Raw genomic sequence first — 23664 nt, 5'->3', positions numbered from 1 at the left:
GGCAATGGGAGAGAAGTGGGAGTGATGGAAAAGGAATGAAAGAGAAAGCTCTGAGAGGAGCAGTTCAATCACTCTGTAGATAATATGGGATACTTGAGCCAGGATTTCAATTTTTCTTTTTTTTTTTTTTTTAATATTCCAGGTCTGATCTGAGTTACTGCAGAAGAATTCTTTTATTGTTTTGTGCCAGACTTTCCCCATTTATGAACCAGATAATGGCCATTAGCAAACCTATAGCAGGTGAGGGCATCTTCAGATCCAAGCCTGGAAGTGTTGACACTTGAGCATTATTGATAGACATGTGGAGACAGACTGTCTCTGTGAATACTTCTGCAAAAATCTTCTTGAGTCTCTTTAAATTTGGCAGCTCCTAGAGCACAGGGACCTGAAGCACCTTCACAAAGTCAGACGCTGGTACTTATGCCCTTAACTGTTCTGCCAGCTCATGACAGGTTTTGCAGTACTGGTGTCATGAGGGGAGGGAGCAGCAGAGCTCTGAGCACATCCTTAAGGACCAACCACCCATAAGATTTGTCTGCAATTCCAAAAGTGCAAGTGAGGTCTCTGTCTGAACCAGTCCTGGAAGCCTGGACAGGCCTGGGTGACTTTAGACAGGTCAATTACACCCTCATTTCTTCAACTCTGCATTAAAAAAATAAAATATGAGGATACGTTGCAGAAGAGTGATGAAGGTAAGTAAGGTAAAGAGTAGGATGTGATGAGATATATTCAGAATCCATGGAAGTGCTCAGATAAAAGTTCTCCATGAAGGTGGATACTGTTATCTGCCATTCATCTGCCATTCACCTCACTGCACTCCACCCTCGGTCACTAATCATTAACATCACTCAGAGACTTGAAGTGATTTCAACAAATTGTTTGAGATGTGCTGCTTCTCATTTCAATAGGTCTTAGCAAGACAACAGGGGAAAGTAATGCAACGTCACACTGCTGATAGCAAGCGAGTCACAGATGCTGATACCAAGAGACTTATTTAGTCCATTTTGATCTTTTTTGTCTTGCTTTTCTCATCTCATCAAACAATTGCTGCTGTACTCCACAACTGTGTCTCCCTGAGATCCTTCCTTAGGACACACAGCCCAGGCCTGAAGCTCCCTAAAGAACTGGCCATTTTGAAGATCTTCACTGTGTCTTCAGCTTTGTTCACGTCTCTCTTCAGAACCCAAGTGATGAGGTGGAAGTATTAGACACCTCAGATGGAAGTATTATAGACACAGTTCTGACTTTGATGCAGGCTGCTGCTTGTGCTTCACTGGCCTGTGTGTGCAGCAGAATGCTGGAACTGGTGGGATATAGTAGGGAGCCAGGGATGTTCAATAGTCTGGTCTTTCAGTTACTTGAAAGTTTCACATCTTCTGAACCAAGGCAGTATTTGGCCTTTGTTTTCTCCCCACTTTTCTGTCCCAGAACTGCCCTGGCCAGTTACTTATGCCAGTCACTTATGCCAGTCTGATTCACACGGCAGCTGGAGCAAGCTTCTCTCTGCATTTGTTTTTGGAAATGTTTGTGCTTTGAAAGGGCAGGGCCCGTGAAGAGGACACTTCATTTTCTCCAATTTACATCATTTTGCTGCTCAGATGTTTGGTTGTTTTTTTGGGTGTGTATGTCTTCAAACTTCCAGAACTCTGTTGAAACAGCTATTTCATGGCTGGTGATGGAAGTTTGTATTTATGTTTAGTGGAATGACACAAAGAAATAAAGAGTTCAGACATGAAGCTGATCCAGAAACTTGTTCTTGTACCAGGGTGACCCTGTATCCATGGTGGAAAAGGAGTTCTGATCTGTGCAAAGGGTGTCTGTGGGCACTACAGATAGAAACTTTTTCACATGCCAATATACCTTACTGCACTTGTTGTGGGTTAGCTGACTTTCACCAAGTTGGGGAACATCCATGGAGCGCCGTTAGTGGAAGTGACATATTTACCTCGCCTTGTCTCCTTTCATCCCATTTTAGACCTCAAACTGTCTAACAGCATTAGGAGGCCCCACAGAATGAGAAGTTGAAGTCAGTACTGCTGGATTTACTGAATCTCTGTGCTATCTCCTGACACTAACATTAACTGACTACATCAGGAATGGGGCGAATTTTTAGGGATATAGGAAACAGGAAAGTCTTAGAAAAGAAACTTGGGAAACCAAATCTGCCTGCTGTGTTTGTCATGCAATTAGTCAAGGAGCTGGCTCACAAAGTTGTCTCTGAAAACCAGAAAAATCAAATGAGAACCAGAGGACAGAGGAAAATATGTTGTATTGATCTTTACAAATGAGCAGCAGTCATTAAAAGAGTTAGTAACTATCCAATAAATTTGGCTTCCATGTCTAGTGAAGGAGTCTAAATAAGGAAGGAAGAAGAATTTGCTGTGCCATGCATTCACATGGAGTCATATGTATATTAGCTAACCCTCAAGAGAGTTGCCAAAATGGAATGTGAATGATGGAAAAAGGAAGGGGTGACTTTTGTTGTCATGGAATACTGGAGAAAAGACTAAACAAAGTAAATCTGTAAGCAGTTAAAGCAAACCTCATCCCTGGTGAAGAAGAGTTTATTGAATTTTCTGTGTGTCTCAGAGCACACTTTAGTTATTAGTTTGATTCCTTTAGTGGCATGTAGGAAGTATGCTGCTCCTCTATACATGTTGACTTCACCATTGAAAAGGAACATGGATGACATACATAGATTTGTAGGAAAGAAATCCAGACAAAACTTAATCACTTAGCTTGGTCGAACTGCAGGCCAAGTAGATGAAAAGAATATGGTCATTTAATCAGCGTAAATAAGATGTCTGTTCATGTACTGAGGCAATTAATGTATTGTTTCACGAAGACTGAGCTGAAAATTTAATTTAAATTGATTGGAGATGAGGACTATAAAGCAGACTGAAAACAGGCTGGAGGCACCAGAAACACATAGTGATGAATAAATGCCAAGACTTGGTGGAAGATACCTCAGGGGAACAGAAGGGAACAATGTTAGACTGTTTCTGTTTAAGATCCCTATTAATGGTTTGGAAGGAGGGTTGGCTATGGTAGCTCATTGTGGGATGGTGCTCATCCTGGGAGAGATCATCCTTTCCAAAGCACTCATACTAATAACTTCTTATGTGGCAAACTTTGGATGAATCAAAATCACAGCAAATGGTGCCAAAAAAGTTCAGTCTGGGGACCTTACCCAAAGTCCCAGTGAATGTACCTGTCTGTAGGTGCTTTCTACAGAAATCTCAGTCCATGTGGTTCACCATTTCGAGCAAACAAATTATCTTAGTTTCCATCAGGGTTCAGCCTCTCCATTTATTTATTTAATGATTGTCAGATTTTGCCTGTATTGGATTCTCCAAACCAGAGCCTCCTAGCTGACCCCATGGACATGCTGTTTCACAGTCCTGGTGTTTAAACACGTATTGTGATTCCAACAAGAATCTTGATACAAATAACTATTTCAGACAGAGGGCTGGTGATGCAATAGGCACCTGTAGGATCTCTGTGTCCTTACTGAATTTATTGTTCTCCAGTCTCTTTCCAGAGGCCTGGAATTACTCAGTGAAAGCTGAACTTCAGGACTGTCCTTTGGGAATTATCACCCTTGCTTTGAGATGGGGATTCAGTCCCTGGAGTTACCAGGCCACTGTTACCTCTGATTGTTGGGGTTCAGCAACCCTGCTGAGGAGAGAAGGGCATGGTGCTGGCTGAGAAAAGGGATGGGCAATGCAGCTGGCCTTGCTGTGCACATCTGGGTGAAGGAGCTGGACAGGTAACTCTGTTCCATATCTAAAAAGAAGTGCAGGGAAGGAGTTAAAGGGAATGCAGAGCAATTTTCCAATAATTTTGCAATTCATTGGCTGGCAGTGTCCAGCACTATCTGTAAGGTTCAGTTTTTATTTGTTCATAAGACATTAATGAGCTACTCCAGAAGTCCTACACCCCTATGTGTGTCTTCTACAAGGCTCAGGAAGAAATGCAATGAGGTTGCTGTGCTGGACCAGTTCTGCAAGGCTGGCTCATATTCATGTTATGAACTCCCTGGGGCAGGGAATGTCCTAATGGGTTTTATTCACAGAGCACAGTCACTCAGGAAGGGGGTATAGCTCAGTGGTAGAGCATTTGACTGCAGATCAAGAGGTCCCTGGTTCAACTCCAGGTGCCCCCTGAGGTCCTGCTTTTTAGGTCAGATACTAGGAAAACAATTATTTATTGTGAGGGTATTGAGGAACTGGAACAGTTTTTCCAGAGAAGCTGTGGATGCCCCATCTCTGGAAGTGTTCAAGTGTTCATCCATGCTGGACGGGGCTTGGACTAACCTTGTCTAGTGAAAGATGTCCCTGTCCATGGCAGGGGATTGGAATGAGAGGATCTTTAGAGTCCCTTGCAACCCCAATAATTCTTATGATTTTATGGTTTTTTGTGGTTTTAAGGAAATTCAAACGGTTTTTAGATACTGAGTAGCAGGATTGAGATTATGAAGGAAATTAAAGCACGAGCAACCAAAGGGACAAGCCACAGCCAAAAAGCAAGTAAAGATGGAGAGAAGGAGTGAGTGTTAACCACAGGAGCACATTTATTTCAGCCCCTGCAAGAATCTCCATTTTCTCTGTATAGTCTTCTGGTTTGGGTACAGATACCACAATCTTAGGGTCACAAATGCCAAATTTCCCTCTTTTTATCCAGTGCTTGGCTGAAGGAAACATTCCTCACATATTCCTGTGCTTAAGTGAACATTGGTTTGGGTCTTGAGTGGGAGGGATGACTAAGGACTAAGAATTAATTGCTTGATTCATTCTCTGATTGTTCTTTACAAGTATTAGAAAATGTGTTATTATCTTCTCAAAGATCATTATTTTAATTGTGCTTTGGTGAGAAAACAAGAGAATCAGTTACTCAATGTGGTCCTTTAGTAGTGTATTAAAGACAAATGCAGAATCCCATGAAACTTTTCCCAAAGATGACATTTATGAGGTTGTAAAATAACCTCCCCCAGAAGCATTTGAAACCCTGTCACTTAACTGATAAAGGACTGAGGCCAAGAGGCCATAAGACCTCCCTAAATTAATTGCTGTTTGAACTGGAGTGAAAATTAAAAAAAGTTGGTTTGAAGATTCACAGTGACTGTAAGTATCCCACAGCCCTTGTGAAATTGTCAAAGAAACCAGATTTATATCTGTTCTGAATGTCTAGATTTAACTTCTACCTACTGGCCACTACAAGATCTTTTAAGGTTGAAGAAACTTCATTAGCTAATTCCAGTCCTCTCTTTGAATACTTATGTCTGTGATTAAGAAAATTCTCAGCCTTTTCTTTGTAAAATTAAAGAGGTAAATCTTCTCATGTCTTTCTCCATAGTGAGGTTTCCCAATTCTTTATTAATTCTTGTGTCTTTTCTCTCAATTATTTTTAGTTCCTCAGTACTTGCAGCCTTTAGAATAGGCTCTGAATACCAGCAGCAGTTGCACCAATGCCAGGTTGAGTTGTTATATAATTTCTTCACTTCTTCTACTTGGTATTACATCTCTAGTACATGCATTATGCTGCTGAAGATATCTATGTTACACCACTTAGATTCTGTCACTTTCTAGGCTTTTTCCAGTTTGCTTCTGCCTCCTTTCTCATGCCTGAGAAGCAAGTTCTCCACTGTTTAATCTTACATTCAAGACTTTACTGAAATTCATACTGTTGGCTTGTGTGCAGCTTACTGAATTCCTCTCTGGATTGTTTTGCTTTATTGTCCTCTGTATTCCATGCTGCTTCCCAAAATTCCACAAATGTACTAAATAATAGTCTAACCTTTTCTTCTGTGTCAGCAGTAAAAACACTAAATAGCAGCTGGTAAGATAACGTCTATAGGGGGCTGAAAGTTCACTTGCTGAGTGAACATTTGCCATTTACGATTTAATTCAGAAAGCTATCAGCTGGTCTCCAATTAATCTACAATGTACTATGTTTATTTTAAACCAGCCAAGTATATTACTCAAAAATTCAGACTTGGTGCTCTTCAGAAACCTCAACACATTGCCTCAACACTATTACTTTTATCAAGCTCGTTTGTAGGCTCATCAAAATGCAAGACTGGATTAATTAATAAGACTTCCATTACATGTTGTTAATGTATATTAATTATTTATTTGTTGAGCCCTGTCATGGATGTTTTGTGATTTTGCCCGTGATTGATGTACTGCAGACAAGCCCAGGATGACAGGTCTAATTACCTCTTTTTAATGTGTGTGGTGTATGGAGAGCATCCACTTATTTACCTCCTAAAATCTTCCTCAAGTTTCAGGGAAGCATTGTGTTGCAGCGAGTTGGACACATACATAACAAGCAGCTACTGGATTTCACTGAGGGATTTTAATTTTTAATACTATTCTAAATGTGTCTGTTGGTTTTTATTATTGTATCATACTCCCTTCTGAGTAGCTGTTTGCATACAGAATCTCTTGGGTATATGCTTCTTGAGAAAAGAAACAGGAGCAATCCTTGGAAAGATCACCTGACCTGGTCTGAACCCAGCTATGTTATTTTCCATTCTTTTCCTGCACCCATCAGATGAGCAGGGGAACATCTTCTGGTAGTGCATTAGTCAAAATGATCATACATCTTTCAACTATTGTTTTTATAACCTCTCCTCTGGGGAAGAGTGTTTGAAGTGCAGCATATTATTTTCTTAGGATTTTAAGGCAGTTTGACTTTTGTGAAATGAGTATCCTCTTAACATATTTTAGAATCACAGCATCATTAAGGTTGGAAAAGACCTTTCAGATCATTAAGTCCAGCCATTAACCCAGCACTGCCAAGCCCACCACTAAACCATGTCTCTCAAAGCCTCATCACATCTTCTAAATATCTCCAGGGATGGAGACTCCACTGCTGCCCTGGGCAGCCTCTTCCAGTGCTTGACAACCCTTTCAGTGAAGACAATTTTCCTAATATTAAATCTAAACCTCCACTGGTGCAACTTGAAGCCACTTCCTCCTGTCCTATCACTTGTTACCTGTGAGAAGAGACTCATCCCAGCTTGCTATAACCTCCTTGCAAGTACCTTTGCCTTTTCCTCATTCATTGTCATTATGTTTTCCTCTGCTTCCAGTAAAGGGTGGAGATTCTTGACCCTTCTTGGGTTGGTAATATATTTACAGAAACATTTTTTTTGGTTTTTTTTTTACAGCAGTAGCTGCACTTTTATTTCACATAACAGATGCAAGAGAATTGAATCATGTACCTTTAGTGAAAGGGAATGGGATTTGAAGTAGTCTGCAGTTCCTAAAGGAATTCATTCCACCATTTTGATAATACCTTTTTTTCTTTTCCCATTGATCCAGAGGATCATAGCTTCTAACCACTGTCTTCTTCTGGTCCTTGACTATGTCTAGGAGATGTCCTAAGTGCAGACCACAAAGATACAGGCACAGAATTCCAGAGTTCTTCAGGAAGCTGGAATAGACAGTGGAGTAGAGATTTCCTGTGCCATGATGCTCTCAGCCAGATGAGTTTCTTGTATCAAATATCTCTGTGCCCACACCTGTCCCATGGATACATCCATCTCTCCAGCCTGGCATGACAGACATTATTCAAAAATAGCAGAGGATGGGAGCTTAGCATCAGCATTCCCTGTCAGCTCAGCTACTGCCTGTTGGAAAGAAACCTTCCTTCTCTGAGGCACTGGGGATTTCAGGTTGAAGTGTTACTGCGGCATGAATTAGGAAGGGGGAATATTTGATTCAGGAATCTTAGCTCAGAGTCTAGAACATATTGGCAAAGCTGAGTTCTGGGTATGCAGATGGGCCACTGATTAATGGCTAAAACCCAAGAAGAGCTGCATTATAAATGGAGAGATTTGTGTTATTTCTCACAGAATATGACTGTGCTTCTTTGCAATGGCCAGTTTTGATACACACTGATAACAAACTGGGGCAAAACTTATGGGCTTCAGGGAGGTCAGATGTGTTTTATTTTATTTGTCCTGGTGGGGTTTTTCTTGTTTTCTTTTTTTTTTTTTCCCATTTCTGTCAGCTTGCTTACATGGTAAGCCCCTCCCTCAAATTCATCACCTTCATGAAGGTAGAAATGCAACTCTGAGATATTGAAAACAATTAAAACTTAACATGACATCATTACAGGCATCCAACTAAACACCTTTAGATCAGCAATTCCCAAAGTTTCCTATTTTTGAAACCCTTTTTGGGACCACAGTACAGTTTTCCTTTTCACATCCAGGTCTATGATCATTTCCAGTTTGAGACTCAGGATCTGTCCTGGTATGGCAACTCCTGTTCTTGCCCTGTAGGGAGTAAACACTTTCCTTGCTGAGCCCCTTGGGTCACAGTCTGCACTTTCTATAACCTCTATTAAAAATGAGAAAGCATCAGCAGTGCAATGCAAGAGAGAGGAAGGATTTAATCACTCCTCTGTCTGTTCCTACCTTTTCAATTTTCAAGAACAGGATCCTTGATCTCCTGTTTTCTTCTAGTGCACACAGGACACACTCATGGCTAATTATTTACTGGATGGATTTGGATTTGGGAACAGATCTTTGGTACCAAGAATATGGAGAATTTTGTAGGTTCCTCAGTGAGTTTTGCACCTTGATTTAAATAATTGCTCATTGAAAATTTATGTCACTTTCATCAACTTAGTGCAGCAAAGATGACGTTGGTATCTGTGGTACAAACTGACTGAAAATCCATCCTGCTATTAATAAATGGTGTCTGCAAACACAGTGGCATTTTACTGTTCTTAAATATTTGCCTGCTTTTGGCTGTGCTGTGGAAAAATAATGCCTGCTGGAGTGTTTCTGCCTCTCCTGTCTTCTGATTGTGACCTGACATGAACTCGTTTATGTAATGCTCCCTAGCAGCAGTGCTGCTGCTGGAGACAGGGCTGTTCCTGTGACCCAGAGGTAGCTCCACATCCAATTTTAAAGGTTTTTTGAGTTATTTAACTTAACAAATGTGATGCCAGGAAGGAGAAGGTCTCTTTCTAGGCGTATCACTGGCACTGGAAGCCAGGAGTGTTTTATCTCCAACTCCTGCATCAGGTGAGCTTGCTGAGAAGGGCTGTGTTTGTTCTTTCGTCTTGTTCTTTTTTGCCAAAGTCTCCTCGTTTTATTGTGCTGCAATTCCTCCTCTCCAGCAGATAAGGTGAATATTGCAGTGAGGTGACTCCTGTTTGATAGGTGTCACCATGTGGGTTGGGAAGATTTGACACCTCAGCTCAGGATGGTGGAGTTTCAAACAGTTTCCTTCACAGGAGCATTGCTGCAGCAGTCCAAGGCTCTGCAGCTGACGTTTCGTGGCTTTGGTGTCATCATCTCTGCAGGAGTCCGTTTCAATGTGACATAATAAACAACAATATTTAGTTTCAGGCCAGGATTTTTCTTCATCAATTATGTTTGTGGAAGCCATGATTTCTTTAACGTAGCACAAATCTAATATATGCAGGGAATAGACACCTTCCAGATGTGCTTCCAGGCGTAAATCCAGGTCTAGAAATCCATACCATGCTTCACTCAAGAGCAGTGGAAAGAGGGCCTGGATACCCCTTGATTTCTTTGAGCTGCCTCCATATTTCAAGAGGCTTTTCAGCATGAAACTGTAATTTAAGGATAGTCCTTTGCTGATTTCAAGCACTCACTTCTTTGAATTTTAAGAATTAAGTGCTCTGAGGGTGGAAGTGATGTGTTTCAGCTGAAGTCTATTTTAAAATGATCTGCTGGTAATCAGCTGTCTATGATCAGACATCTGGCAAGAATCATGTGGCAAGAATCAAATCTGTAAGTCCAGCATACCCCCCTGAGAGGAGTTTATACTGCACCAATGGAGTGTGCTCCCTGGGACAGAAATTCAGACTCATTTCCATGCCTCAGACTTGTGCATCCATACACAGCAGACCTCAGACAGCAACACTGGGCACCACCAGGTATTCTGCTTGGTTTTTCCCAGGTGCTAAATTTTATATTTAGGGCCTGCCCCGCTCTCTTTTCTTTCCTCATTGTCTTTTGTTCTTAATTTTCTCTCTTCTCCACTCCACTTTCTATATGGGTAAAATGACACATCTCAGCTTAGAATTTATGCTCACATGTACTTGTCTCCTGTTCATGCTTATGATGGCTTAGAAAGCCTGAAGGGATATTCTGTAATTTAGTGTCCATTCATGTGTATTTTCAGTACTTCCCATTAAACAGCAACATGCAGAAATGTTGGCAAGAAGAGAGATAACAGAAATGCTGTCCTCACAATTCCAGGGAGTACAAAGCAGGCATTACAGGGACAAATTTGCCTTATTTTCTTCAGGGACATCTAATCACTTCAAAGGCTCTCCCTTTGGCTGCCCAGTTTTTTGATCTCCCTGTGAGCTGCTGCAACCTGGAATTGGGAGTGTTTGGGCAGATGGTGTCAGAGCCACCTCAGCCGTCATCCCAGCCAGGGAAGCTCTGAGAAGTGCCATGAAACTCGACTATATCCCTGTTTATATTCCCTACATCCCTGTTTATATTTCTAGGGAATACAGAATACAGTATGGTATGGAGATGTTTGGGCTGGCTCCACACGGAGTAAGACTGACACCCATGGAACCTCCAAGCTGATGTGCCTCTGGATGGGGTCCATCAGTTCACCAGACAATGTCCCTGGCATAATTTCACTTCATCTGGACCAAGCTGGTGCATCTCCCTACCAAGTGCTGTCCCACTGCATGACTTAGCAAAGCTTGGTAAAGCATCAGCTTGGAGATCTCTCCGTGTTGTGACACAAACCAAATAAAAGCTACAGGGCAGCATCCAAATTTGTATTTCACTTGGGAGCATCCTCAAAGGCATTCAGTGCGCTTCTGTCCTTTCTTTCTTAGGTGTCTGTTATACCTTTGGCTCTCATGGCTTGAGGCAAATTTTGCCTTATTGGCAAGCTACCTCATTTTAATAACCTTTTATTTAGAATTTGCAGGACATAAGTATCACTTTGGTTTGCTTCAGATGGCCAGGGCTATATTCTACAGCATAAAAACCACTGGTAGAAAGCTGAGGGAGTGGAGCTGATTCATCAGTAATAGCGTCTCAAATGCATTTATTTATTTCTTAAGTGCTCTGGGAAATGCTTTCCTTGAAAACCACAAACTGTGACACATGTGGATTGATTTTTGTGGTTTTTGCTGAGTATAGAAACCAACAACTCTGTATCTAGAGTGACTGGAGGCGTGGAGACCTTGCTGACACCTCTGTGACATAGGATCATTCAAGCAGGATAAGGTCATACCAGAAAACTTGCAGGAATCTCAAAGCAGGATCTAACAAACCTTGCAAGATCAAACTCCTCAACGTTCTGCATGCATTCTCCTTTCCAGCCTCTGGAGCCAACTTCCTCAAAAATAGGTTAAAGGAAGAAAGGTACTTTAGAGTTCCTCTTTGTAAATGAAATCATAATTGATGGAAAATTAAAGCAATTGATGTAATACAAACCTCCTGGTAACTGAAGAAGGTGCTACAGAGGCTTCCCAGCAGTTATACATCAAGGAACATTCTTAATCTCCTAGATAATGTGGAAAAAGGAATGATATTTATTATCTACAAGTCCTCACAAGCTGAGGATGAAGTTTATAAAACTGTATGTGGCTCCCCCTCCTTTTTCTTCTTTATTGAAGGTAATCCTTCACCATGGATCATTTTACATCCAAACTCACCTTCATCTGTTATCATACTTTGGTGATTTATCGGCATCATGAAGTTTTGATTAATAAGGCTAGAAGGACATCCATCAGAAGAACTAAGAATTTGTGATCATTTCCTCTCAGGCTCTCATTAGCTGTGGCTGTCCTTCTGGGAGTTTTATCTTTGTCTTTCTATTTCCAGACCAAAGCACATGAGGCTTTAAAATAATATCCTAAGATTAATCTTTTGTTTTTCTTGCCTTTTAAAACCTTTGGTCAAGATGGAATATGATCTCCATGCTGTCAGCTGAAATAAGTAGAAACAACCCAAACTGTACTAATACACTCTTAATAAATGAGCAGGCAAGTCAGAATAATAGATAGCTTGATTCAGCCTCCTTCATTCTAGATGGAAAATACAAAGCTCTACAGATAATCCTATGATCATATAAAATATTTGTGGGGTAGGTAGGAATTACACTCAACAGCATCTTTTCCAAAAGACCTTCCTTTTTCTTTATGTTGCTTTGGTTTAAAATGACATGAGTTGTGGTGAAATACCCCTCTGGTACTTTCAGGTTGCTGTGCTTAGTGAAGTGGGAAAGGTTTTGTTTCAGAGTTTCTATACTAAGCTCTCTTTTTAATGAGACACTCCTAGGTTAAAAATACCTTCTGAAAGCACCTTCCCACGTCTTTCCTACATCAGTGACAGATTGGAGAGGAAAATGTGGAGTACGCCTGAAAGTGATAAGTTGAGGTTAGAGGTCTAGCCAAAGTCAAGTGCTAGGGAGTTTCAGCTGTAGAGAGCTGATGCTTTGAATTATAATCAAGTGATTAATGTTTCTAATGTGAGTGGGTTTGGGAGTTACAAGGACTTGCAGCAACAGCTTGGATAAGAATGGTGAAACCTGCTTTTAGAGTTATTTTATTTATAGCACATTCATTAGGTTGAGCAAAATGGACAACATGTGCTTATGTGGTTAATGATAAATCCATATGAGGACTAAACTAGTCTGCTGAGTTATAAGAAAGCCATTTGTAGGTCAGATTTTTTTCTGGAGAGAGACAGACTTGAGAGAAACAATTCCTATCTGTTTGGGGGTAGGGGGGGAGCAGGGAGAGGGGAGAAGAAGAAACCAGCTTTTTTCCTTTTGTAAAATACATAGGATGTTATGTTACATAAATGTTACAGATCTTCATTAGTTTTTAAGGGTCATTTACCCCTGAAGTTTATGTAGATGGCTTCATAAAGGCCAAAAAATAGCATGGGGAGGAGCAGATATGCATTGAAATTATTCAAATATTTTTAATAAAATAGCAGATGGTCTAATGTTGACATATGAAAACTGCAAAAGCCAGAAAAGAATACATTTCTGAGGCATTATGATTTTTCTTGTGGGATTCAGACAATCTAGAATGAAATTAAAGGTACTGAAGGAAAAAAAAAAAGTTATATAAGACTATTCCTTCTGTTTGAATTCACCACACCTTAATCCTGCTGCTGTAAGCAGTTTAAGGTACTCTTTCAAACAGAAATAGTTTCCCAGGTGAGAGTTAGTTAATAAACCCAGTATTTTGGCACATGATTCATGTTGTGGTTTTAGTTATATATCTGCCAAAAGGATAAAAAAAGATTTGTTCCTCTCCTCTATCCTTATCCAGGGTTGTGCAGGTCCTTCAGCCACAGGTCCCACTGGTTTCCACCAGAGACCGTGATGCCTTTTGGACTGAAAAAATAAAAAGGAAATAAAAGCAAGAAGAACAAAGACAAACAAGTAAAAGATAACCCTTATAAATTCCCTTTATAGAGCAGCCAAATGCATGAGTTTCGCCCTAGAATCTCAGTAGTTGCATGCTGCACATCCTCACTAATAAACAGGCAAACCCTGTCCATTTGCAACAAGCCATTTCCCTTCTCCACTCTTATTTCTAGGTAGAAATAGAAAAGTGATGTTCATTTTCAAGGAAACAAGTTGCCAAGTGAATACTTTCAAATGTGTTCCCCTACCTCTACTGGGTGCTGCTGCAGGTGCTATTTGTGAATGAGCTCAATGTATCAGAACACACTTTCAGAAAAGCTGACTGATTATAGTGAGTATTTTTAGCAAGAGAAAATGGCACCTAGTGCAGAGATATTTAATGATATATATGTATATGAACAACAAAAACAAGTACAGGAAGCTCTTTCAGATGAATTCCCTTTGAAAAGTCATTTATTACTCTCGGGACAGTCAGTTAATAAAATCCATGGTGGCTTTCCCCCTCCTTTGACACCCTGTAATCCAGAGTGGATCCCTGCTGAGAAGATGCACTTTAGTGCCACGCAGCATCTTGGGCACCAGTGCTAACTGCATGAAAACGTAATGGCTTAATCAGAATTTACCTCACCTAGAGGCTGCACAAGATGACTTGTTTCTAACGTCAAAAGTTGTGACAATACTATTATAATATTTATTTTATAGAAATGAAATAATCTGTGTTTTGCTCTGACATGTAAACACATATTTTATTTTTGACCCCCTTGGTAGACACAGAAAATTTGGTGCAGAGATTGCAATAATTAGCTAGGCTAATAATCCCTGGAGCAGGAGGGTCAGCTCCAGAGGGCATTCATCTCACTTGGGTTAAACTGTGTTTGAATAAAACAAATTATCCTCCACAAGGGTCAGTCTCTATTAACTAGAGAGGGTCACTACAGATACTTAGCTCAGATCTACCCTTGAGCTGGCTAAGCACAGTGCAGATACATCCCACCCCATGGATTAAAACACTGGTTTTTTGAATGACAAGCAAGGACCAAGCTCTAGGAATAGATGTGTTCCTTACCTTGGAGAGCTTACAAACAAAGAATAATGTCTGAAGTACAAGAAATAAGGATGTTAAAGCTGTGTGGAAAAGTCTGAGACTCACAGGGCAAGCCTGTATTTACCCAAGGCTTCAGGATGAAGAATAGTCTTGTGGGTCTTTCAGGTAACTTATCATTCTGAAATAAGCTATATTTAGTTTATTGGTTAAGTTAATTAAACAGCACCAGGGCCCTGCCACTGGAGAACTTTTATGGTGTTAAATGTTTTCATGGTCCATGTCTACCCCAGGGTGGGGTGCCAACTCTCTAGCATAGCTGGGCCAGTAGCATGGCCCAGAGATTGTCCCCATCAGGAAGTCTGCATGGGGCTGTTCTTTTTTAGAGGTTAAGGGCATTTAGCCCCCACTGTGAATGAAGCTGTGCCTGATGGCCCTGGGACCAAAGACCAGCCCTGACCCTGTTTAGTTAATCTCTTCCTCTTGTCATTTTATTATTTGACCTCTTCACAATCAGAACCATGGGGAAGCAGCTATGGTGTGCTGGGCTTGATGCAGGGCTAGCCTTACTTTGAAATAATGTGGTGCTATCTAATTCCCTTCTGCTGTTCTCTCTAATCTGTAAAGACCTCACAAATCTGATTTTGGCCTGGTTACCCTAATCTGCATCATGGGCTGCCCAATTCACTGACTTCAATGGCCACACTGGATTGTGTCAGGATTTGGAGCTCATACTTGGTTTTTTGAGCTGGTTGAGCAAACAGATCTGCAAGATCTTTTCTTGACAGTGCACTAGCTCTGATCTGAAAGGAGACACAGCTTTAGACATCTGTTTTAAGGGCAGAACTATTCTGAGCTTATTTAAACTTGATACAAGGCTCTGTTTATATTTCTTTGATTAATTGAAAATAACCTCTCATTAGGGAAGTGACAACCGATACCGTACGATTGTGCTCAAGTCATTCGCAGGGGCGAAAGAAATACACCAAAGGTTAGGCAGGTCAAAGCCCTTGTTTGGATCAAAGCATATGTTGAACACTGTATAAATGCCAAATCTGAAAGTGTTTTGTGTTTAAGGTTGAAGTTTGGAGTAAAATGATACTATAACAATAAATCCCTAATTCAGCTTGTTAGGTCGCTACTGCATTCACAAAGGCACAGCAAAGAGAGGGATGCATCTGATGGAGCAACTGGATAGGAGTCCAAGTCTGTTAAAAATTTACAGTATAGGTGAGGCAATACCACATCCAGGACTGGTAGGCACATTTGAAAAAGAACTTTAATGCAATGGAAATGGATCTTGAAAGAGTGACAGGCACGGTTTGTGGTTTGTCCATAAATCTGCCTTACTGTGAGAGACTAAAAAAGCTCAGCTATTTTTATTTATTCAGGACAAGGTTATGAGATGACTTGTCTGTGGTTTTGTAAAGCTGAGCTTGCATGGATAGAGAGCAGCAGGCTCCAGTTTCCACTCAGAGCTGCATGGCTTGGCTGCTTTCAACCAAAATATTGGAGGGTCCCCAGCTATGCCTAGGCTTGAAATATTCCTGCTGTTCTGGGGGTAAACTGAGGATGGGCTGTACCTTGGTGGGCTGCAGCTTTCTCTGTCCATGCCTGATCTGCAGCTTCCTGGATCTGCTGGGTGATGGCCAGGGTTGAGGGTGGAGAGGGAGGCCGGAAAAATACAGATTAGAAAGGCAGCCCTTCTTCATGACGGGGTGATAGCCTCTGAAATAACTACTCTGGGGTGGATTGTCCTTCCCTGAAAGCCTCTGATTCGGGGGGAAGGGGTGGGGGGGGGGGGGGGGGGGGGGGGGGGGGTTGTCCTTGCATGATTTGCCATAATTTGTAATGATTCAGGTGTTGATTTGGGACTCCATTCTGTGGCTTCAGCTATGCAAGTGATCAGGCCAGGTGATGGAAATTATCAAATGAATGATCTCACCTGGCCTTAAAATATTCCTATTAAATAGGAATATTTTTAAATTCTTGTTTTAGTGGAAATATTATATTCCTATAAAACTGATTGGTAAAGGGAGAAGTCTCAGTGAAGCCATCTTTAGCATGAGAAAGGTTAATTTTTAGGAAAAAAATCTCTCACAACTTTCATATTTGTAGTCAGAATGGCTATGTTTATATTTGCTTTCCAGAAAAGAGTTAAATCTGAGCTTAGACCTGGGTTCCAGCTGTCCCTGTGGTTTACTATATCTGGTTGGACATCTTTTAGTAGGATGAGGAGTGATACAGCTTCTTCCAAACAACATTTTGGAATGTTCAATCTACAGTGACCTGATTGTGTGGGCATCTCATCCACCTTTCAGCAGTGGTGTGGGAACCAAATCAGGAAGATGAGGACCCTTAGAAAGTCCCATGGGCTCCTGTCAAAGAGTTTATGGCACTGCCTACTGCAAGGGCAGGTGGGATTGCAGAGAGCCCAAAGTCGGGCTAGGTCTGTGCTGCCTGAGAAAGACACATTTTAAGTTTAAAAGATGCTTTAAAAACTGCAACCAAGTTCAACAGCTGCTGTGCCCTTGCACCCAGCATGTAAAGATGTGTTCAGAGTGTTTGCCTTGCTGGAAAGTTAGAATGGATATTGGGAAAATGATCCAAATAGATTAGGAATAATGCTGTTAGAAAATCCATTTGATTGGATGTTAGGAAAAATTTATTCACTGGAAGGCTGGTCAGGCACTGGAACAGGTTAGTCAGGGACATGGTGGAGTCACCATCCTCAGAAGTGTTCCAAAAATGTGTAGATGTGATAGTTGGGGATATGGTTTAGTGGTGAGCATGTTGCTGTTAGTTGGACTTGGCGACATTTAGGTCTTTTTCGACCTTAATGATTTTATGATTATATGACTCTGAATCATCCATCCAGCTTTGTTCAGTAAAGGCAGTTTCTCACATCCATCCAAGCACAGGTTTGACTGCACACTCAGTGTGATTTTCTGCCTCTATGAGTCGTGCCACTGGCACGTCTCGCGGGTTGCTGGGCTGCCACTTGTCCTGTCCCCGAGGCGTGCGGGGCCGTGCGCTCCTCTCCGGGCTGGGCACGGCCCCGCAGGAGCCCCGGCCCGTGCCCCCTGCGCCGGGAGCTGCGGGCAGCGCTGCAGCCCCGGGCAGACGCGCCGGGGCTCCCGGGGCAGCAGCTGCCGCTCAGGATGCAGGGGGGACCTGCCTGCTGCCCTCCGGCACACGCTGGAGCATCCGAGAGCTTAGAACAGCCAGGAAACCGCTGAAAATGGCATTTTGCTCTCAGTGTCTAACATCATCGCACCACTCCTGCTCAAGTAAATAAACTCTGATGGGAATCCCGCCCCCTACCCCCTTCGTTTCTTGCTTTAATAAAACTTGTCACAGTGATTTTTTTTCCCCCAGTCAGCAGATTTTTACGCTGGTTAATGAGGGGGAAAAATTTCTCTTCCCCCCCCCACCCGCCCCCCAGTTGCCTCCCCTCTCTTTCATGTCAGGGGCCAAGTTTGGATTGGAGCCTGGTGAAGTTTCTGTGTCATTTCCTGTTGCTGCCCTCCCCGGCACTCGCTCCGCGCTCCAGCCCTCCCGCAGGCGCGCAGGGCGTCCGCCCTCCCTCCCGGCCGGCGGCTTTTGGGGAGGATGTGACAGCGCTGGGCACACCTCACGCTCCCGCCTGTCAAGCCGCATTCCTGCTCCTGCTGTCCCCACGGGCTCAGTCCCAGCCCGCTGCCGGGAGCGCCAAGAAGCCGAACGCTGGAACAACTTTCTTCTCTGCACGCAGCTCGCTGAGCGTCCCAGGCTGCTGGGAACCCGAGGCGGTGAGAGCAAACCCATCCTTCTCCCGCAAACTTCGCCGCCCGCTCCTGCTGCCCGTGCAGGCGGTGGGGAGCGGGGCGGCCGGGGATGCCGGCGCTGGGTGTTCGGGTGGGCGAGGGGCTGCGGGGCGACGGGGAGGGGACAGGAGCCCCGTGAGAGTCTCACTCCGTAGGACAGGTCAGCTGCGAGGGCTGGCGTTGGTGCTGTTGTGCTGGTGGCTTGATGTGAGTGACGGAAAAAGGGCTGCTTAGCAGAGGGGGAGAGCGGCGCGGGGATGTACAGAAGCCGGGCAGGCAGCGAGCGGAGGTGAGGCAAAGCGCAGGGGCTGCTCAGCCTCTTCTCTTACGTGCTTGTCTTTCAGGTTCGGTTTCGTGCCCACAGGTTTTTCCCAGGGCTGGCTTGCGGCAGCGTTTACGGGGTTTGTGAGGGTGTCCGGTCCCGGGGATTGCTTTTCTGAGCAGAAAGAGCTGATACATGTGGAAATCTGTGTTACCTTCGCTTGGAGGAGCGGGCACAACTCAGCTGGCATCTGTGAAATCCCGCCTGTGTTGCCTTTCCTCTGCCATTGCCTTATTTGCCAGCCGAACACATGTATATTTGGTAGGAAAACGACACAAATGCTTGTGCTTTAAAGTGGAGCAACTGTGACTTCATGTACTATTTCTGTCATTCCTGACTCGTTCAGTCTTGACTGTTTCTTGGACAAACAAGGCGTAACAAAGTGACGGATAAATCCCGAAGCATGTGCTGGAGCCGGTTCCCGGAGCTTCCAGAGTTAAAAGGCTTTCTTGAACTCACTGACACAGGGCAGTAAATCTCAATGTGTCAGTAAGCGAGGGAGAAAAGCGCTTGCAGAGCATTGCACACCGGCAGACAGAGTCGGTGCTGCACAACCCCGGGATTAGCTCCCGACACCTCCAGCTACCCAGCAGCATTTAGAAAGGTCAATTATATGTACAATATTTACCAGCTAATTGTAAGTGGGACAATAAAAGCCTTGGAGTTGGCCCCAGGAGAAATGATCCCCAGGTGTTGTGTACGGTGTGTTTACCTCCCAGTCACTGCTTGATTCATGTTGGTGCCTCAGCTCCCTCTCGTTTTGTGCTGGTTTGGCAGGAGAGTTCTCCCTGTCCCCCCTTCCTAATGGGAAAGTGGTGGAAAAAGGTACAAGATGGGTATGTAGGGAAGGGGCTTTGGGCTCACCCTGAGCACTTCAGTCCCTCTCCCCTGCCCCCAGCCAAGGCACATCTCCTCCCATGGCTGGGGAAAGGTCAAGCTCCCTGTCCAGCCTTGGCACCCCTTGTCTTGCTGCCATAAGCAATAGGGGACCCAGGAGACATTTACTGACAGCTTTGCCTGGAGCCAGTTTCTAGGTAAAAGCTCAAAGTTTCTTTCACACCTCTTCCATGAAAGGCACTTATTTTTTTTTATTTTAAATTGAGTTGAGTAGAAAATCCTTTTTTGGGTCTTCTGGTCTCCCAGACTCTTTCTGAATGTTGTGCTACTGGAGGATTTAACAAAAAGTATTCACTTACAGTATTCTCACAGCAGGCTCATACATGTACTAGTGAGCTGGTCTTGAGGGTCTGTGCTACCACACAGGGCTTGATCTGAGACAACTTCTGGGTGTTGCTGGAGTTCAGGAAGGGCCAGGACACTCCAAAGGCAGTTTGGATGTAGTCACCTTGTTTCAGAGTGTAAGGGAGTTTAACAATATGTAGGCATCAGGCTGTGCCAATTGGCTTCAGGGCTGAAGAATGGGCTCTGGCAGGGGTTAGTTTACTAGCAGAGACATACATAGCCAAAATTGAGTAATGAGCTCATGTAACAGAGGCAGGAGAGAAAGTGTAGCAGGAGTTACTCTCAGCACCTCCTAGGAGCCTAAGAAACAGCATTTACCTGGATCTGTGCTCTGCATGCTGGATGTGAAAGGAAATGGGGTGACAGACTGACATTTTCACAGGGGTGCAACAGGCAGGTCAGCTCTGAGATGAATGGAATCATTGCCTGTGCAAGGTGACTGGGGGGCTAACTGAGCTTCAGAGACTGCTTTGGGTGCTTGAAAGGGGGATATGACCTCCAGGCCTTTGGAAATTCACCCATATATACAGCTGTTGAGAGATGAATCTCTGTCTCCAGCACAGTTTTTGAGAGTGGGTTTCTAAACTATCCCAAAACTTTACCTATGTGCCAGGTAGGTGAACATAATTTCATCCTTAATTGTTTTGGATTTAAATGTGAACCCACTTCATTTTAAGCTGAGATCACCTTGCTGATTTCAGTGATGTTATTCTTGATTTACAGCAGTAGAAGGCAGGTAAGAATCAATCCCTTAATATCTGGGTTTTTTTCTGACACTTGCAAAGGAGAAAGCAAAACAAGAGAAACCCACTCAGGGTGAGATCATGACGGGAACTGAAGGGTCTAATGTACCACCAAGACTTTTCTGGCTTTTTTTTTTCTTTTTTCTTTCTTACTTGCCCTGCATCTCAGCTTTTTCTCCTGTCAATAGAAATTTGTTCTGTGCGTGAGCAAAAGCTGGGTCCCTGTTTTTGCACAGAGCTGCTGTAACAGCAGCAAACCCGGGGTCCCTGTCCTGTCTCTCTCCTTGTGCGAGCGTGCTCTCCACGCCGCACAGTGCTCGTGTAGCCTTGACAGATGAGCCAAGAGATGGCCATTCCAGTTCTTCTGCTTACCTTGGGAAAGTGCTCTGGAGCCCAACAGACTTTACTGTCTGGAAATATTTCCTGTTGCACAACATAAATTGTCTCTTTCAGTTTAATCCTGTTGTCTTAGATTACCTCACCCAAGCACTACCTTGAGTAAAGCCTCTCTCGACAGCCACTCCACTGCAGTGGGGAACCAGTGTTCTAAGAGGCCACAGGGTGTGAAGACTCTGCAAGAAGGTGGGGTGGGCACATGCTTCCCTTCCCCATTTCTCATCTTGCACAAGGGCAGGGCAAACAAGTCCTGCTTTTTAACATCGACTTCTCATCCCTGAGCCAGACCCCTCTGCAGTTCCACAAACCCATGATGGCCACTGAGACCCCCAGGAGAGATCTCCCATCACTGGTGGCTTCTTGTGGTGCTGGTCATCCTTTTCTCTGAGCTGCTTTTTCCTGCTTCAGTGCTTGAGCTTGGTGTGCTGCTCCCTGTCCTGCCCGAGGTTGCTCTGAGGATTCTGTGCTGCTGCCCACCAGCATGTTGGCTGCTGCTTCAATTTCTCTCAGCTTCTCCTGGGGAACAGCAGCAGCATTTGGGGTAGCCTTGGCCCAGTTTGTGGGTGCTTCCCAGCTCCCTGTGCTTCCCCATCTCCCCAGACTGATTCAGACACTCTGTGTTCATCTGCTTTGCTCTTGCTCAGCTCCAGCTCCAGCTCTCATGGCATTTAAATGCTGATGCACAAATTTAGGTAACATTTACACGCTCTAGTGAGTCTTCAGCTTGCCTGCACAAATTTCTTGTTTTCCTTCTTCTAATGCAGTGCCACTACCTGAGGACAGTGCTGCCTCCTTGCTCCAGGGAGCTGCTGATCTCTGCTCTGTTTATGGGACATTGCCATAGCAATGAGGAGGTGAGGTGGAGATGGTCAGGATTAACCAGACCATATCCCTGCTGCTGGCCAAACACAGCCAAAAAGGTGCCTGGCTCCTTCCCTCCCCAAACAGAATCCTGTTAGCTTTGGCTATTTTTAAACATATTTGCTGGTGGAGCCTGGAGCTCACTGTCAATCTGAGCCTTGCCACATGCAACTCACAGCTCTTTAAAATGGATTATTGTGGAGATGGAAAGGACAGTTTTTGTTCTTCTGTCCACTGGCTTGGGGCTTGGACATGATGGTGGTTGTGGCAGTCACTGGCTTCCCAGTAAATCAGCTAAAGGCAACAAACTTCTCAAAGTCAGAGGCTTTCTCTCCTTCCTCCTGACTTCTGGACTTGAACTGGTGAGAAGGAGGTGAGAGGCCTCTGTATCCCATCAGCAATTCCCTCAATCATCCTCTCCCTCCCTGGAAGTGTTATTTTTGGTTAATTCATACAAGTCTGGGCCTCCTTGGTCTATCCTGTGGGAGGAAGCTCCAGGCTGGAATTTTGTAATAAAAGCCAGATTTTTCTCTGGAGGCAGAGTGGAGGAGGCCACTCCTGTTGCTCCTCCAGTTCTTGTTAGCTCTTGATCAGCTTAATCTGGCAACTGTGAGAGGTTTTCTTTCTCTGCTGAGAATAAATTTGGCTTCTGAGGAAGGTCAGCATTGAGGTGCTTACTCTGAGATACCTGATTTCCACAGAGCCACTGGTGGAAATCACAGCTCAAGCTGTTTGGACCTCATCTTCCTGATGAAAGTTCCCAGCAGTTCTCTGGGTCTCTGAGTGCATCACAGGCCATTTGCACCCATGCAGAACCGTGGCTTTCCTAAAAACAAGGAGTTTCCTTCCAGTGTCCTAGGCCAGAGTTCGTTTGCTCTTAACCTTAGGAGCATGGGGCAGTCTGTCCCTTCCCACACCAGCAGAGGCTGGTTTTCACTGGAGTGAATATGTCTCTGTACCTGCACCTGGGAGAGTTCTCAGAGGTGTTCTGTGGTTATGAAAGAACACAGATCTGGCCTCTGATTTCCTCCGTGACCACGATTCCCAGCATTCTTCTCCTTCACTGACCATTGGCAATAGAAAGACCACTAATCCCTGCTCTCTTCTCCTTGCCTGTCCTTGAAGTGGGGTTTTTTTCCATAGGGGCTGGTGCAGTGACAAGCTGAGAACATCTGAATTTGCCATAATTTAAATATGCAGGTGCTATCTTAAATATATCCTGGGAGCTCACTAACTAAATCTGAGTTTTCTTCAGACCCTGTGCTAAGGATGTAGACAGCAGCTGAATCTGACCTATAATCCTCACTGGTACTTCTCACACTACCTGCAAGACAGTCTTTTGGAGTTTCCCATCCAGACTTTTTTCACTAACTTATTGAAATCTATCTTGTGCTCCTTTGATTTTACTAGTCACTGTGATTCCCCTCTGATATAGCCTAAATTATGCTTGGACGACTTTTTTTCCCCCTTCTTTTTTATTAATGTATCCATGGACTGTACAGTCTTCAGAGATTTATTTTTCTTTAATGAAATCAGCATCATTTTCCTGGCTAGTGTACTGCATGAATGTCACATTTAAACATGTGCTTTCAAGTCCAGTCCTTTCCCTCAGATATATTGCTTTACACTACATTTGTCTGTGTTAAACTGCAGTGCTGATTTACTACATCAGTGACCATTAAAGACTCCAATTCCTCTGACTCCTGTTTTGTTGTTTCTCACTGTTTATTATCCACAATGATCTGATTTTTAGAATAGTTGGCACATTGTAAGCTGAAGTCTCTTAATTCTTTTCCTCTGCTTGATACAATGGCTACAATTAGATTAAAGTGTATTTAGTAGATTT

General features: G+C 43.5%; 1 protein-coding gene and 1 non-coding gene across 4 annotated transcripts in view; both read left to right on the top strand.

Annotated features, from left to right (window-relative positions):
• The window catches only part of EVA1A (eva-1 homolog A, regulator of programmed cell death), a 207192-nt gene that overhangs the window by 118710 nt on the left and 64818 nt on the right, over nucleotides 1-23664 (top strand). The window contains exon 1 of one of the 3 annotated variants that reach the window (XM_038131847.1): nucleotides 17888-18239. The exons of the other annotated variants lie outside the window; for them this stretch is intronic. Within the exon in view, the coding sequence (XP_037987775.1) occupies nucleotides 17912-18239 (328 nt within the window). The 5' untranslated portion in view covers nucleotides 17888-17911. Of the gene's footprint in view, nucleotides 1-17887; nucleotides 18240-23664 lie in introns of those variants that run through there. 3 annotated transcript variants of the gene reach the window in all.
• On the top strand, nucleotides 4094-4165 carry TRNAC-GCA. Its single transcript has one exon. It is a non-coding gene; the product is annotated as a tRNA-Cys (tRNA).

This window comes from Motacilla alba, chromosome 3 (genome assembly GCF_015832195.1).
Source record: "Motacilla alba alba isolate MOTALB_02 chromosome 3, Motacilla_alba_V1.0_pri, whole genome shotgun sequence".
Classification (NCBI taxonomy): Eukaryota; Metazoa; Chordata; class Aves; order Passeriformes; family Motacillidae; genus Motacilla; species Motacilla alba.
This window is presented reverse-complemented; position numbering and strand designations above follow the sequence as displayed.